This window comes from Rhamphochromis sp. 'chilingali' (assembly GCF_963969265.1).
Source record: "Rhamphochromis sp. 'chilingali' genome assembly, chromosome: 19".
NCBI classification, from domain to species: Eukaryota; Metazoa; Chordata; class Actinopteri; order Cichliformes; family Cichlidae; genus Rhamphochromis; species Rhamphochromis sp. 'chilingali'.
Genome location: NC_137946.1, coordinates 34,175,899 through 34,192,690, shown reverse-complemented (window position 1 = coordinate 34,192,690; position 16,792 = coordinate 34,175,899). Strand labels below are relative to the sequence as shown.

The following is a 16,792-nucleotide window of genomic DNA, read 5'->3' as shown; positions in this document are numbered from 1 at the left end:
GCGCTCTGCTGCGCCGCGGGTCCAGGTCCTGCGACGACGTCACGTTTGAGCTGCGAACACAGAGCTGCTCTTCTGCACCGGGGTCTGCAGACCAGCACGCAGTGCACAGAGGGAGCTCAGATCGTCTCAGGCTGGTGTGTCATCATGATGCAGCCCACACATCTGCAGCAGCTGTGATGATGTCTTGATGATGTCATGTCTAAATAGAGCAAAGCCCTGATGAATGTTTCCTGCAGCGTGTTGAGTCTGAATCATGAAGAATTAAAGCAGCTCTGAAGAAGAGGCCAGACGTTTGTACAGTCGCCCCCTGCTGGACATTACAAAGAATGCAGGTTTAAGGCACGTCAGCATTGGCTGCTTCCGTCTTTTACCATCAGGTGATACAGAAGGCGAAAAAATATAAAGATGAAGGTTTTTGTGCTTTGTTAAAGAAATCCAGACACGAATGACATCACATGATGGTTTTATTGAGGACAGCTGGGACAGACAGGTGAACAGTGAAGCACAGGTTATGTGGAGGTGAGGACGTACAGGAAACTGACAGAAACAGTCGGCTTAGTTTGAAAGTATTTTAAGTGAACGCTGTAGATTTGGCCCAGCGTCATCGAGTGTTGACAGAAATCCCAAAGACAAGCTAAAACTTTTAAGAACTCTTCTTAAGATTCAAAGGGACATTTTTTTGTCACAAACCCGTAAAAACTGAGGAACACAAAAAGGCAAACAAACAACTGAAGCAACATGTGCAAAAATCCAACATTTTCCTCTGGCGCCACACAGCACGCCTTCCTGGAAACAGGAAGACGTTTAGCACAGCCGCTAGTGGCGTTTGAACATTCATCGTAAATCTAACCGTTTCCCTCTGCTGCAAAATTCAGCCGTGCCGCTTCGATCCAAGTTTGATCCGGTTCAGTCCGGTCAGGACCAGTTCTGGCCACCCATGTAGTATCCTGCCGGGTCTGAGAGCATGCACTGGTTCTGCTGGCTGGCGCTCCGGTTTTTGGCATCGATGAGCAGCAGAGGAGACTGGGAATAATGGCTGATGATGTCACTGACTGACGGGAAGGACTGGACATACAAGACACAGTTAGATTACACCTCCCCCTACAGGTCAAACACAGTTATTACAGGTGAACGCTGAAGGTGGAACTTTACTGATGTTGTTAGGTAACCTTGGTATTCGCTCTGACATCACAGCATTTATATCAACAACCCCTCAAATTGTACTGGACGAGTTATGAAGGCCAACAAAAGTCTGGATGCTTCTCAGTGTTTACAAGAAACACAGCAACTGGACCTGGAGTCACTGGATACGGTCACTTTCAGGTATTTCCCTGATCTTTATTACATTTTCAGGTTAACACGTCTCTGTGCACTTATATTGTCACATACACAATCACACAGAGAACAACATGTAGTGACTTGTGTCCGAGCATTGTGTGTCTCTGCCCGTAGGTGCTGCTGCTAGCTACTCTTAGCTACTGTTAGCACATGTAAGCTTCGCCACAGTTTAAGCTTTAGTGTAATGTTAGCTGCCGTGATGTTAGCTTGTAACGTTATGATGTTGTTTAGTCGTCTCTTGTCAGCTGTCCAGAGACGGAGGGTCGCATGTCTAGACTGTGATAACAGACAAGATTGATTTGTCATGTCAGAAGCCTAAGTTCAGGTGAGGAGGAGGAGGGTGGTCCTGGAGGAGGCTGATGAAGATGATGAGACAGAAAAGGAAACTATAAAAAAGTTGAAACAGATGCAGTCACACAGTTTATCTGATGCTTGTATCTGTTGTGATGGGACAAAAAGTAGTGATGATTTCACGTATGTAGTGATTGGACGTGATCAAAACTCCTTGTCAGGTCCAATATGGCGGACAGCTCTTGAGTGAGCTGCACATGACATCATGTGGAAAACCTCTGTAGCTGATTAAAGTGCCCTGAACACTGAAATCTGCTGCAAACGTGAATAAGAAAGCCTGAAGTAAACAGACATGTTGGCTGTATGACTGAAGAATCCAGGATTTTACCTCCTGGACTTTGAGTCCGGTTCCCAGCACGAACTGCTGGTTCTGCTGCCTGATCTGGATGTTGTAGACTTTGTCCTGGTAGTAGACCATCAGGGTGAAGGGCTGGTTCGCCTGCTGCCGGGTGCTGTCCCTCACCAGGTACGCCCCATCCTAGATGAGACACAGGATTTAAAATGTTTAGACCACAGTGTTAGCATGCTGGGTATGTGACTGCTGCTCCACTGAGTCCTGATAAACAAGTTTGAAGCCTGAATAACAGAAACTTTTATTATGACGCTCTGTTCCTGGTACCTTGCGGACTCGTTTCAGACATCCTTCAGCCTGACCTCGGGTCACTTTACCCACATACCAGCGAGGGTCCAGCTCCTGCACACAGACACGCACAGTAATAAACCCTCTGATGACGAGCTCTGTGTGTGTTTCAGCAAAGACAAAGGAAACAGCACCACCTGCTGTTCACACTGAAGAACATCACCCAGAACATTGTTGTAATTATTATTATTGTTGTTGTTGTTGTCGTTAAAAGTACATATATTAAATCAAATACAAACAAAAACATCTGTGCCGTTTCCTGTATTTTAAATTAAAAACTGTCTGATAGAAACCGTCATTTCTTGATGAAGCTTTTATTGTGAAACACTTCCTCTGTGTGCAGTACTGACCGTGGGTCAGTAACTCATGCTGCTCCTCTTTAAAAGGTTCTGATCAGTATGGACCTCATAATGTTTATGTGACCCACGGTGCCCACGTGTCACAAAGACAAGCGCGTGTGTATTTTAGTGTTACCTGTGTGTATCCTGCTGCAGATGGAGGAGGACGAACTGACTGTCTGCCCGACGGCATCGCTGCAACACCACAAAAACACACAATCACACTACCATCACTTTACATTCATTTATCATGTCTATGTGCAAAGACAATAAAGGGCTATTCTACTCTATTCTATTCTATGTCCTGAGGACTCAACCAAACCACGGCCCAAACCAACCCACAGCTAACCTCACATGACCTTTTCACCCACTGTGTGTTTCAACTGTGACTCTGATGGAGCCATAGTCAAATATTTTATTTAAAAGAGCAGTCGCCCCCTGCTGGACATCAGTGCAGTTCCATGTTGATTTAACTTTTAAGAAATCATTTTGTATAAATTTGTGCTGTTATTCATAAATCTGTTTATTCTAATGTATGAATCATTAAAGCTGTTTCATCTCTGGTCTGCTGGACAAACTGAGCACGCTCACAGAGGCATTTTAAACCTTTTCACTGGTTTCAAATCGATTTCTGGAGTTTTACTGTGAAAGGACAGATGTATTTACACTCTGAGAAAAAGTGTATTTCACAAAATGTCAAACGAATTTTCTTCTTACGAGGTTGCAGTTTGTGTGGCAGCGATCCAGTCCTGTTAAAAACAATAAAAATAAGTTTACCATGAAATATTCTCTATTTTTCACTTAAAATTAAACTTGTAAAGGTTTGTGTTTTTGTAAACCACCACAAACAGAAATCTTATGGTCTAACGGTCACTCACATTTTGTCTCCAGTGGGAGGGCCCGGGGGTCCGGGCCGGAGAGGCTTGCTAAGGGGGAAAGTGTTGCTGTTTGACACTGAAGGGGAAAAACAGCGAGAACAGATTTAAACACACACGTTTTAAACAAGTAACAAAGTTTAATTTTTTTTTTATTTAGGAAGTAAATCTGGAAAAAATGAATAAACCTCACCTTCGTCTGGCAGCTGCTGAGGAAAAAAAGAAAAACACAAGAATTTAACTTTTATTTCCCAATGTTACAAACCTCAGACGAGGACATCAATACAAACATATGTCTTCATCTAACTCAGAGAAACACGATTTAAAATGTTCATTTGTTTAACCAGAGATATTAAACCTGGTGACAGTAAATAAATAAACTATATTTACGTCTGTGTGTGTGTGTGTGTGTGTGTGTGTGTGTGTGTGTGTGTGTGTGTGTGTGTGTGTGTGTGTGTGTGTGTGTCGTACCGGTCTCCTCTCCGTCCTGCTGAAACAAACAAACCAAACGTGACTATTTTTCAAACATCGTCCTTCAGCTGTTAAATAAAAATATTTTGCTACAAATAAACGTTGAATTAAATAAACTGTAAACATCAAAGTGAATCGTTTATCTTCAGGTGATACCTGCTGGGTGAGAGGTGGGCGGAGGAGTTGCTCCTGTTGATGTTGGTGGAGGGCAGAGGTGGTTTGGTAAAGGTGGGCGGATCCTCCTGCGGTGGTCTGCGTGCACCAACACACCAACATTTATTTACACAGCACAAACATGACAGTAACAAACACAATAACAATAAATAACAAGTCAGCGAATAAAGACCAGCACTGAGGTAGACTGCCTGATGTGAAGAGGAAGATCCAAAGCTTCAATTTCAGCTGTGATGTAGCGGCAACAGCTGACCGGCGTGAACGAGGGGGGGTAAATATACAGGAGCAGAGCGTTTAAGGATTTAAAACCCAGTAAAAGGATTTTAAATTGAATTTGAAGCCAGTGTAAGGAGGTGCTCAGATGTTCTTTTACCAGTTAAAACCAGCTGTGGGCGTGACAGAGAGACCTGGCAGGTTACAAAAGCCTGGAGAGAAAAGGCTCGACCCTCCACAAACGTCTGAGGTGATAGAATCAAGATTTCATCACTGCCATCAAAACTAAGCGCAGAGTCGATTTTTACCCCAAGATTAGTAACTGAGCTCTTCAGGGTCAGTGCAGCAGAGTCAACATCTGGGGTACCAGAGGAATTCAATTTAACTTTATTTATATAGCGCCCAATCACAACAACAGTCGCCTCAAGGCGCTTTATATTGCACAGTAGATCCTACAATAATACAAACAGAGAAAAACCCAACAATCATATGACCCCCTATGAGCAGCACTTTGGTGACAGTGGGAAGGAAAAACTCCCTTTTAACAGGAAGAAACCTCCGGCAGAACCAGGCTCAGGGAGGGGCGGGGCCATCTGCTGTGATTGGTTGGGGTGAGAGTTGAGGAACGACTGGGACTGGATAAAATTCATTTTACGTTCATTAAAATGTAAACATTTAGAGCCTCCGTGACTTAACATGACTGAGACAATCAGGCAGCAGACCCACAGAGACGACAAAGCTGCCAGTCGTCCGCGTATAGATGAAATGTTGTGTTTTCAGAAGATCGCACCCAGTAGCAGGAGATACAATGAAAACAGGAGTGGTCCAATAATAGATCCCTGTGGTACACCCCACGGCAGAGCTGCCACAGAGGATGAAGCTAACCCTGAGTTGGGGCGCCGAGATGGAAATCCTCACACGGCGCTGTAGTCAGTGTACACAGATGTATACACTTACTGTCTTATTACCTTAGCATAGGACAGGAGCTACGCATGTTTATTCTTTGTAAAAGACGTTAAAAGTATAAATCTGCTTATTTACAATCTATGAAAAGATTAAAGAATTACTGAAAACTGAACGTAGAAGAGTGTGTGTGTGTCTGTGTGTCTGTGTGTGTGTGTGTCTGTGTCTGTGTGTGTGTCTGTGTGTGTGTGTCTGTCTGTGTCTGTGTGTGTGTCTGTGTGTGTGTGTGTGTGTGTGTCTGTGTCTGTGTGTGTGTCTGTGTGTGTGTGTCTGTCTGTGTCTGTGTGTGTGTGTGTGTCTGTGTGTGTGTCTGTGTCTGTGTGTGTGTCTGTGTGTGTGTGTGTGTGTGTGGGTGTCTGTGTCTGTGTGTGTGTGGGTGTCTGTGTCTGTGTGTCTGTGTGTGTGTGTGTGTGTCTGTGTGTGTGTGTGTGTGTGTGTCTGTGTCTGTGTGTGTGTCTGTGTGTGTGTGTGTGTCTGTGTCTGTGTGTGTGTGTGTGTGTGTGGGTGTCTGTGTCTGTGTGTGTGTGTGTGTCTGTGTCTGTGTGTGTGTGTGTGTGTGTGTCTGTGTGTGTGTGTGTGTGTGTGTGTCTGTGTCTGTGTGTGTGTCTGTGTGTGTGTGTCTGTGTCTGTGTGTGTGTGGGTGTCTGTGTCTGTGTGTGTGTCTGTGTCTGTGTGTGTGTGTGTGTGTGTGTGTGTGTCTGTGTCTGTGTGTGTGTGTGTGTGTGTGTGGGTGTCTGTGTCTGTGTGTGTGTCTGTCTGTGTGTGTGTGTCTGTGTCTGTGTCTGTGTGTGTGTGTGTGTGTGTGTGTGTGTGTCTGTGTCTGTGTGTGTCTGTGTCTGTGTGTGTGTGTGTCTGTGTCTGTGTGTGTGTGTGTGGGTGTCTGTGTCTGTGTGTGTGTCTGTGGGTGTCTGTGTCTGTGTGTGTGTCTGTGTCTGTGTGTGTGTCTGTGTGTGTGTCTGTGTGTGTGTGTGTGTGTCTGTGTGTGTGTGTGTGTGTGTGTCTGTGTCTGTGTGTGTGTGTGTGTGTCTGTGTCTGTGTCTGTGTGTGTGTGGGTGTGTGTGTCTGTGTGTGTGTGTGTGTGTGTGTGTGTCTGTGTCTGTGTGTGTGTGTGTGTGTGGGTGTCTGTGTCTGTGTCTGTGTGTGTGTGTGTGTGTGTGTCTGTGTGTGTGTGTGTGTCTGTGTCTGTGTGTGTGTGTGTGTGTGGGTGTCTGTGTCTGTGTCTGTGTGTGTGTGGGTGTGTGTGTCTGTGTGTGTGTGTGTGTGTGTGTCTGTGTCTGTGTGTGTGTGTGTGTGTGGGTGTCTGTGTCTGTGTCTGTGTGTGTCTGTGTGTGTGTGTGTGTGTCTGTGTCTGTGTCTGTGTCTGTGTGTGTGTCTGTGTGTGTGTGTGTGTGTCTGTGTGTGTGTGTCTGTGTCTGTGTCTGTGTGTGTGTGTGTGTGGGTGTCTGTGTCTGTGTGTGTGTCTGTGTGTGTGTGTCTGTGTCTGTGTGTCTGTGTGTGTGTGTGTGTGTCTGTGTCTGTGTGTGTGTCTGTGTGTGTGTGTGTGTGTGTGTGTGTGTGTCTGTGTGTGTGTGTGTGTGTGTGTGTGTGTCTGTGTCTGTGTGTGTGTCTGTGTGTGTGTGTGTGTGTGTGTCTGTGTGTGTGTCTGTGTCTGTGTGTGTGTCTGTGTGTGTGTCTGTGTCTGTGTCTGTGTGTGTGTCTGTGTCTGTGTGTGTGTCTGTGTCTGTGTGTGTGTCTGTCTGTGTCTGTGTCTGTGTGTGTGTCTGTGTCTGTGTGTGTGTCTGTCTGTGTCTGTGTCTGTGTGTGTGTCTGTGTGTGTGTGTCTGTGTCTGTGTCTGTGTGTGTGTGTGTGTCTGTGTCTGTGTCTGTGTGTGTGTCTGTGTGTGTGTGTGTGTGTGTGTGTGTACACACCTCCAAGGTTGTCCGCCCGGCTGCAATAAGCAGAAAATGAATGAGAGTAAATGTTTGAATATGAACATAGTGAAACATTAGATCAGAGTTAGCGTGTGCCGTTAGCGTGCGACGTTAGCGTGCGACGTTAGCGTGCGACGTGTGGAGCTGCTCGGGTCTAACTCTTCATCCGTGTGTTGTTTTTCTGGTTTGTCATGTGTACAAAGTGTTTTGTAAACTCACCTTGTCGCGCGTGTTGTTCGGTCCTGTGACGATGATAAAACAAACGTCATTCACAGTTTGATTCCAAACATAAAGTTCAGTCGTGTTGTTTGTTTTTCTTTGTTTCGGTGGGACAGGCCACCGTGGGAGGGATTTCCTCCAGCCCTGTCGGCCTGCACAGGTGAGTCAGCGGGCCGAGATCAGGTGAGGTCATTTACCTCTGATGGGGGACGAGTTGGATCCTGGACCTCTGCCTGGTTTGATGTGACGAAAGACCTGCGGTGGCTCAGGAGGCACTGAACACAAACACATGAAGAGCAGCTTTAACAAGGAGCCCAGAGGAATCACATGACCTGAGAAGATGTCATGTGATCAGCGTGTTTGCAGGAAGTTACTCACGCTTTCCAGGAGGTCGTGGACCACAATGAGGGGAGGGGTCTCTGCGAGCGTCCATGGGCTGCTTTGATAACACACACGCAAACACACACAGACACACTTAGCAAATACTTAACAAACTATTCTAAAGTATGTGTGGCGCCCTCTGTGGAGACACTCGGTACTACGATAAGCTTGACTCACCATCCGAGATGGTGGCGTAGAGACGGGGGGGCGGGGAGACACAGCGGGGGGCTGACCTCGGGACACATGGTTGTCTACACACACACACACACACACACACACACACATTTATAAAGCGTGTTTGGTCGTTATTTTCATCTTCGTTACAAACACTGAAACAAACTCGACTGCGTCTGGAGTCAGAAATAACCCAAATGATGATTCGATGGTAATATTTTCTGGCGTGTGTGAACTAATGAGGGTACCAATGTAATCCCCGTCCCCGATGGGCCGGGGGGGGCACAGCTTGTGGTCCTCTGCGGGTTCAGAAGGAGGCGGCTCGTAATCGTTACCCGCGTCCTGGTCATCGTTTGGGGACTCGTAGTCTCCCCCGCTGCCGTCATCGTCGCTGTACGGACTCTCGTAGTCATCGTCAAATTCATCGTCCTGACCGAGGAAACGCAGAGAGAAGCTTGTGTTGGGTGGACGTCTAACACATGTATATCCTTTAAAATGTAAATGTGTACAATAATGAATCATCTTTGTGTAATTATTATTTATGTGTTCTATCTAATGTCACCTCTGTCATCGCTCTCATGTGTATTTTATGGTGTTTGCGACATCATGAATTTTGTTTTTATTCAGTAAATAAATCGATAAACTCACAAACTCGTCTTCGCCCCATCCCTGAGGCTCAGAGTTGATTTCTGCAGAGGAGAAAGCAGCAGGTTAACATCTGTGTTTCCAGATGTGACGAAGAAATAATCACAGAGACTCAAATCACTGACGACACGACGAGCTTTTAGACTTCGTAATAATACTGCAATTAGGTAAATATCTATTACAGATCCTTACTCATCATCGCGAAACTATGTGATAATGCTAACCTGTTTTTATTGTTGTTTCTATTTCCTGTGAATTTTTATTCCAGCTTTGTCAAAATAAAATATTTACACTTCATCACAAACACTTCCTGCTTCTGTTCGATTGGAAAGTCCCCGTAAAACGGCAGCACACCCAACGTTATGTTTAAGTTTCACATATCAGGAACTCTGATCTGGTGTGACGGAGGTGAACGCAGTCTGATGGAAACTACACTGAAAATTCCACCACATTACAAAGGATTTTATTCTGAAACAACTAATACATGCGACGATTATTCAAACCATCCATGGCTCTGTGTAGAAACATTAAACATTAATAAATTCTTACCTGGTTCTTGATATTTGGACGTCCTGTGAGAAAAAAAGGTGTGAGAAAGTCAGAGCTGAGTCAAACCTCAGCACTGCTCAGGTGATGTTTTTAAATAGATGTAAAATAACCACAAAGACAAAAAACAGTGTGCAGGAAACACGAACAAAGCTCTTTTATGAATCAACTGTAAAAGTTTTAGCACCTTCTTCTGATGCTAATTTAAGTTTTATCAAGCAAACATCCAGAAAAACAGTCTTTAAGCAACAACAGAAGTCAACTTTCCCTTTTAGACTTCACTTAGAGATAAACTCTAATATAAAGAAACGTGAGTCTGTATGTTGTTATTCGTATAAATAAGCTGGCCGTGACAGAGCTCCCAGTACAGCGTGTGCCTCTAAGACAGACGACAGCTAGCATGAAATGTTGGCTCGCACCATTCAGCAAACAATTTCACACAAACCACATTATAACAGCAACCAGCGAGCTAACGTCAGCGTGCTGCTCAGAGTCTGCATCAGTTTCATGTACTCAGCAAAGTCTTGATAAATCTTTGAAATCATTAACAACAAATCAGTGCCCGGAGGCGTTTCAGGTGGTTGTTTGTTCAGACATGTGATGCTAAAATCGACCCTTATTTAACGTTACGATCATTTTAGCTGCTAAAGTAGTTTGACAGGTCGGTCAGTCACTAATTCAGACAGTGTTTTACCAGCAATAAAGCTAGCAAGCAAATAAGCTAACGTTAGCCAGCTAGCCATTGCTTAGCAACGCAACATGAATTTTGCGATTAACATGAGGTGATGCGTTTCTCAGAAAACGGTTTGTGTGAATCAACCTTCACTGTCTGCTGGCGTGCTCCATGAGCGAGCCTTTCAGATTAAGATACAGGTTCTTCTATGAACACAGTCCAACAGTATTCTGGCCCTATCTGGACTTTGTGCTTGAACAGATGTATAGGAGACACCAGTGGTTACCAGACTGTCGTTTCATTGCCACGATTAAAGCACAGGCTGTTGTTATAAGCAGAACATGAACGTACTTTTTAATAAAGAAGCCTCCCCTCTTCTCCTTCTTGTTGATTTCACTGTTAAGTTTGGAGATCATCCTGCAGAGACATGGATACATGACGTCACAGTGTGGTTAACCCTCGCCTGGGTCTCCCTCAGCGTTCAGACTATACCACATAATCAGCACATCTAACATCAAACACCAGCTTTGGTTACAAGTGAAGACTTTCTGTTAACAGTACTGATCCAGTAAAATGTCTCTCAATCAAAGCTGTGGCCCAGGCCGACTGCAGTACCACAGCGCAGCAGCAGGGGGCAGTACTCACGGAGTATGAAGTTTAGGGAATTTCTGGAGGTCGTTGTCGCTCAGATTCTGCAAAAACAAACAGGGTCACATCCTTCCCTACACCCTTCTTTCCTTTTCCAGTTTTATTTTCTTGAGTTGAACTCACCACAAATCTGGAACCAGAGATGGAGTGCTTCAGCACGACTTTGTCACAGCCGGACAGATTCATCTGCAACAGGGACGTCACAGGGACATATCATTCAAATATGAACACATCTATTTATTATTATTGTTTTATTATCACTGTTTCTTATTCGATTCTTTTCTGTCTTCCAGGAAATACCGATTCTTCCTCACGTATGGACGTGATGTTCTCCGCAGACGATTCTGCGAATGTGAAACATCTAAACTAACACACTGTGGCGGAGGTGTGGTCCCGGGCACGGCTGCAGGGGAGGAGTGGTGCAGTGGGCTCAACGCGGCGGTGCTGGAGATGCCGGTGAGAACAGCTGATGGCGATTTGGACTGATAATGGTTTCCTTCCCTTTTTATAGTGAGACGGAGAGGAGCAGGGGGGGAAATCAGCTGGGACCGGCAGCTGTCAGACTGTGTTCATATCATAACCTGGGAAAACTATAAATAAATGTGGAAGCTGGTGATAAAGACCTGTGTGTGTGTGTACCTGTGTATAGTGCATTTCACACACACGCAGTGACGCAAAGCAAAGATAAGAATCGGTTTCTGATGTCACAGTTGCTGGCCACACCGCCTCGCTCCAGACTTTCAGCTGTAACTGCTTATGGACGGGACTGAAGCGTTAGCGTCATTTTGTCCCACACAGACTTCCTCAGATTTCCTGCTGATTCTCAAAACATAGCCAAGCACGAGCGACTCGTCAGCATCAGTGAGATGAGCTCACAGAGCTGGTCTGAGGTTCGACACAAACAGGCATCGGCCTCTTTTCCACGTTTCGTGTTGTCATGACGATTCTTCTTCTTGGTGCAGAACGAGCCCACGTTTGAACAGATCTGATAAATGAACACGATGCAGCCTGAGTGGTAAAGGAGTCTGTGGGTTGCATCCACCAATCATTAAAAGCCTCTGACATCAGACGCTATAAAAGAATCGCTCGGAAACTTTGTGTCGCGCTGATAGAGCCAGTCTTTTATGCTGATGAAGCACAGAGTGCAGATAGGGTGGAGTAGGTGGAAGATGGAGATATGGGACGAGTGCATCAGAGTCAGAGAGGCTGAGGTGGTTTGGAAGAAGCTCAGAGGAGGTTCATGGATGTAGCGAAGGAGGACATGAACAGCGTGTGACAGAGGAGGATGCTGGGGTGGACGATCTGCACGGGACTGAAGCGTCTCCGCTGAGCGAACGTCCCGCAGGCTTGTTGTGCAGAGATCAGTGAGGAGACATTCAGAGTGAAAATAAGCCCACAGGGATTTCTTCTACAGAAGTTCACCCCATGATTTGAATGTTTGGCCGCGTCTGTAACAAGTTACAGTTATTATCTCCCACATGTTGCTATTCTTGCCTCCGAGCACGCATGCTGAAACACCGTAGGCCTTAAATAACCCCATCAAACCCCAAATGGAAAATAACGACACTTCCTGCGGCTCTGCGCCGACGTACAGCTTTCATCTGCTCCACCTGTCTGCTCCGATACTTTGCACCATCAAACTGCTGCTCAGTGACCTAAAAATAATCAGACGTGATCAGATGTTAAAGTCTGTTAAAGTAAGACGAACTGTTTAGATTATAAGAGATGCACAGGAAGGGGAAACCCGGCAGTTTGTCACATCTCACTCCTCTTCATGCAGCCGCCTTCAGACGCGAGCAGCTAACGGCTAACGCTGCTGCTTCTGAAGTGTAACTGACACCCGGCTGCCTTTGTCCTTGTTCTCGGGGACTTTTATCCAAACGCATCACAAACACTTCCTCGTTAAACTTCTCTGAGTCGTTACGTCACAGCGTTTGAACTTCTGCAGAAAAATGTCACCATCCCTGCGATCAGCAGGAAAGCTGTACGCAATCACGCTGTGGCAGAGCCGACGACAGTTACTCAGTCCAGCCTTTAACTACAGATGCACAAAGCACCAGAAGCATCGGGCTGACACATGAAGCTGGCTGCACGTCTGATCGCATGAAAGTTTGCATTATTACCATTGTTTGACTGACCGTCTGAACTGCACCTCTGCATTTTGAATGACATCATCAGTGAGGTCACTGCACTAACAGCGAGCCAGAGCTTTACTGAAGTGTTGTTGATCAGCACGCTACGCCAATGTTTCAAACACAGGGCATCAAACACCGAAGCTGCGGTCACCACGTCTCATCGAGCTCCGTGTCGGGCAGGTGCAGCAGCTCACCTGAGCCTCTGAGGTGAGCTGCTGCTCACTAACGTTCGGTTTGGTTCACGGCGCCGTCTGAGCATGAGTCAGCTGACCCCGCCGCTCGGAGGATCCCGAGGAGCTGAAAACGAGGACGTACACGAGGACGCACAAACAGTACGGACGGAGGCCTCACCCTTCTCAGGTAGTCCGCCAGCTGCTGCGGGTTCCACCCCATCATGTCCGACCTGGACGGCACGCGGTCCGAACTCATCCTGCTCGATGCTCAAAGGCACGACGTCAGCCCGGCTGCTGTCAGACCCAGAGCACGCTAACATCTGAGAGAAAGAGGCGATCTTTGAGCTCGCTTCTCGTCCTCTGAGGAAGTGATCGGGCTCGTAGTTTCTGCGCCGTTGTTCTCCTTCAGCCCGCAGTCTGACTAACGGGCCTCGCCGCCTCTTCCTGTGAAGACTCAGACGTCTCTGAAAGACAGAAAAGCAAAGAGCTGCGAGCGTCTCAGCTTTTACTTCCCCAAACCGAGTCGTCCGGTCTAACTGCGCGAGCGTCCGTCCGGCAGCGCAGGCAGCAAAGAGCAGGCAGACATGTCACCCGGGCCCAAAATGGCTTCCTCCTCCTCCACTCCTTCAGTCTCTCTCTCTGCGTCTCTCTTTCCTCTCTCTCTCTCTCTCTCTGAGAGGAAGTGAAGTGGGGGATGGATGAAGGCAGCATCACCCCCACCCCCCGTCTGACCACAGAGCGGAACAGCGTCTGCAGCTGCACCCACTCGCTGCAGCGACGCTGTTGAAATGCCAAACAGAGGAACAAACGAACCCCGGATCAGCTGGCACTGCCCCGACCCCGGGTCAGCCCGACGGAGGGCCTCCATCAGTGCCGAAGGCCAGGGTCGTTACCCAGCATGCATCTGTGCAGTCAAGCCACCTCTGCACATTCTGAAAAATGTACTCCAAGTATTCAAAGTAAAAGTATTGTTTACCAAAACAGTTTGTGTATCGGGCTGTGAAATGTTTACATCTGCTGTTTAACATGGGGGTCTATGGGGACGGGCTCACTGCTGCCTCTGCTGGACGTCAGAGGAACTGCACCGCTCAGAGCAAACCTGAAAAAGTCGGGACGAAAACAGGAGCTCATATTTTATTCGTGATCGAACACAGAAAACAAAAGATTAAAGTGAGAGAATGAGCCATCTCAGAAAAGCTCGTGCTGAAGAAGCGGAGGAAGATTTACCAGCTGATCATGTGACCTGTCAGCAGCTCGGTCACATGATCGAGGATAAAAAGAGGTTCTCAGAGAGGCAGAGCTTCACCAACATGAATCATGTTCCTCACCGTGAACAGTTCATCAGCGTTCTCAGAGAAGCTGGAGGACGCTCTGTGGGACGAGGCCGATGACCGTGAGCTTCAGCAGATGAGTCTCAGGAACACTCCCTGAAACCTGCTGGACGTGCCGTCCACACGTGCAGGTTACAGCTCCACCACAATGGAGGTGGTCCATCCCAGCCAATCAAGGACGCCGCGCCGTCAGACTGAAGAGGGCAGGGAGCGTCCGGCTCGTTCTCAGGGCTCAGGTCAAAGCCTGCAGCTCTGTGTGGCCTTCATGTTTGAGCAGGACGATGCTAACCTGCAGCGCAGGAGAGGGGACACACGGACCTGTCCCACGTTGTTGGACCTGTGGTTGGCCTCATCAGTGACAACGATGAGGCCAACCACAGGGAGGAGGTGGATCGTCTGGCTGAGTGGTGCGACAGAAACAACCTGCTGCTTAACACCGAGAAGACCAAGGAGCTCATCGTGGACTACAGGAGGAATGCTGACCCACATCCACCCATCCACATTAAGGGGACGGCTGTGGAGCGTGTGAGCAGCTTCAAGTTCCTGGGAGTCCACATCTCCGAGGATCTCACCTGGACGACCAACTGCTCCAAGCTGGTCAAGAAGGCTCACCAGCGCCTCTTCTTCTTGAGGACTCTGAGGAAGAACCACCTGTCCTCAGACATCCTGGTGAACTTCTATCGCTGCACCATCGAGAGCATCCTGACCAACTGTATAACAGTCTGGTACGGGAACTGCTCTGCCTCGGACCGGAAGGCGTTGCAGAGGGTCGTGAAAACTGCCCAGCGCATCGCCGGAGCACCACTTCCTGCCATAAAAGACATCTACAGGAAGCGGTGTCTGAAAAGGGCTGGGAAAATCATCAAAGACCCCAGTCACCCATCACATGGACTCTTCACCCTCCTGCCCTCTGGGAGGCGCTACAGGAGCCTCTGGACTAAGACCACCAGGTACCGGAACAGCTTCTTCCCCACAGCTGTCAGACTCCTGAACTCTGCCTCCTGACATCTGACCCACGTTAAACTCATGGACTGAACATACACACACCCACAATGGACAACTGTACCCTCAAACACAATAATAACATGGACTGAACCACCACTCACAACCACCAGCACTTTATATAGCCTCTGTAGAAACTATCTACACCCTCACTTATCTTAACTGCACTACTGTATAGCTCTGTGTAAATAATCATTCTGTACATTCGATAATCTTTAATCCTACAACTGTTTACAACTTGCATAGTTCCCATTTCTGTATAGCTGTATATCTCAGATTCTGTAAAGTTATTTATTTCATATTCTGTATAGTTTTTCATATTTATATCCTGTTCATATCCTGTACATAGCTTGTACTCACTACAGCCTGTACATACTTAGTTATAGAATATTCACAACATACTTCATACCGTGTACATTATAACATACCATAATAGACCCATTTCTGTAATATACTCACATATCTATATTATTGCTAATATATATTGTAATATATCTATATCACTAAAGCACTTCTGGATGGATGCAAACTGCATTTCGTTGCCCTGTACCTGTGCATGTGCAATGACAATAAAGTTGAATTCTATTCTATTCTATTCTATTCTATTATAAGAGCTTATTTATCACAGGCCCAACATTTGATTTTATATGAAAGAGCAAACACAGAGGGCGAGCCGCTGCGATGACACGGATGATGTTTTAAAACGTCAGTTTTAAACGAAACGATAAACTCAGAAACACATCGTCCCACTTTGAAGTCTCACCTGAGTCGTTTAAACTCAGATCATTGGACTCATGGATGCTTTGGCACTAATGTGTCTCCATACAAACTGGAGAGAAGGATGGAGTGATGGATGCGCTCATGTTTCACTTCTTCACACTAAGTTTAGCTCAGGAAAGCCCCTCGTCTGCTACCTCCTCCTTCCCTGAGGTCACATGGCTCAGTGACTCAGGAGCATGCAGCACCATGGCAGAGGTGCATGATGGGAGAGCAGACATGTAAACGAGGCGGTGGCAGCTGACGGTAACGGCTCGCTGCAGCGTGAAAAACAAAACCCCGCCTCCATTACAGCCTTCTGGCTCCTGATTGGACCATTTCAGGAAGCAACAGCGTTTATTTGTTTGTTTAATTACTTTATTTTTAAAAAATGACAAATGAGTCACAAACAAACAAAAACACCAAAACACAACATCTGCAAACACATGTTGCTGTGTTTAGTTGCAGATGTCGTGTTTGGTTGCAGATGTCGTGTTTGGTTGCAGATGTCGTGTTTAGTTGCAGATGTCGTGTTTTTGGTTGCAGATGTTGTGTTTTTGGTTGCAGATGTTGTGTTTGGTTGCAGATGTTGTGTTTGGTTGCAGATGTTGTGTTTAGTTGCAGATGTTTGGTTGCAGATGTTGTTTTTGGTTGCAGATGTTGTTTAGTTGCAGATGTTGTTTAGTTGCAGATGTTGTGTTTTTGGTTGCAGATGTTGTGTGTTTGGTTGCAGATGTTATGTTTAGTTGCAGATGTTGTGTTTTTGGTTGCAGATGTTGTGTTTTTGGTTGCAGATGTTGTGTTTGGTTGCAGGTGTTATGTTTGGTTGCAGATG

At 46.5% G+C, this 16,792-nt stretch overlaps 1 protein-coding gene across 5 annotated transcripts; it reads right to left on the bottom strand.

Moving 5' to 3' along the window:
- lcp2a (lymphocyte cytosolic protein 2a) lies at positions 1-14,512 on the bottom strand. 5 transcript variants are annotated; one of them, XM_080867926.1, is made up of 21 exons: positions 13,047-14,512; positions 10,684-10,746; positions 10,558-10,604; positions 10,264-10,329; positions 9,243-9,265; positions 8,697-8,737; positions 8,384-8,477; positions 8,052-8,125; positions 7,872-7,932; positions 7,691-7,768; positions 7,494-7,516; positions 7,272-7,291; positions 4,170-4,265; positions 4,014-4,032; positions 3,736-3,751; positions 3,546-3,621; positions 3,385-3,416; positions 2,804-2,862; positions 2,309-2,383; positions 2,018-2,167; positions 1-1,065 (listed from the first exon to the last, which is right to left on the bottom strand). In XM_080867926.1, exons 1-21 carry the CDS (start codon positions 13,122-13,124, stop codon positions 916-918), a joined length of 1,341 nt encoding a protein of 446 aa, XP_080724052.1. In that variant the 5' UTR covers positions 13,125-14,512; the 3' UTR covers positions 1-915. The 5 variants fall into 5 exon arrangements, with proteins under 5 accessions (XP_080724052.1, XP_080724053.1, XP_080724049.1 ...); XM_080867927.1 differs by having other exon boundaries at positions 7,872-7,929; XM_080867923.1 differs by having other exon boundaries at positions 2-1,065; positions 8,297-8,477.
- Between the last annotated feature and the right edge of the window lie 2,280 nt (positions 14,513-16,792).

Excerpts from the sequence above, each read along its gene's own strand:
- lcp2a (XM_080867923.1), bottom strand. The coding sequence starts at position 13,124 with ATGAGTTCGGACCGCGTGCCGTCCAGGTCGGACATGATGGGGTGGAAC. Across the intron at positions 9,266-10,263 it reads GGAGGCTTCTTTATTAAAAA|GACGTCCAAATATCAAGAAC; the intron begins GTACGTTCATGT and ends TTTTTCTCACAG. Across the intron at positions 7,292-7,493 it reads CGAACAACACGCGCGACAAG|CCGGGCGGACAACCTTGGAG; the intron begins GTGAGTTTACAA and ends TGCTTATTGCAG.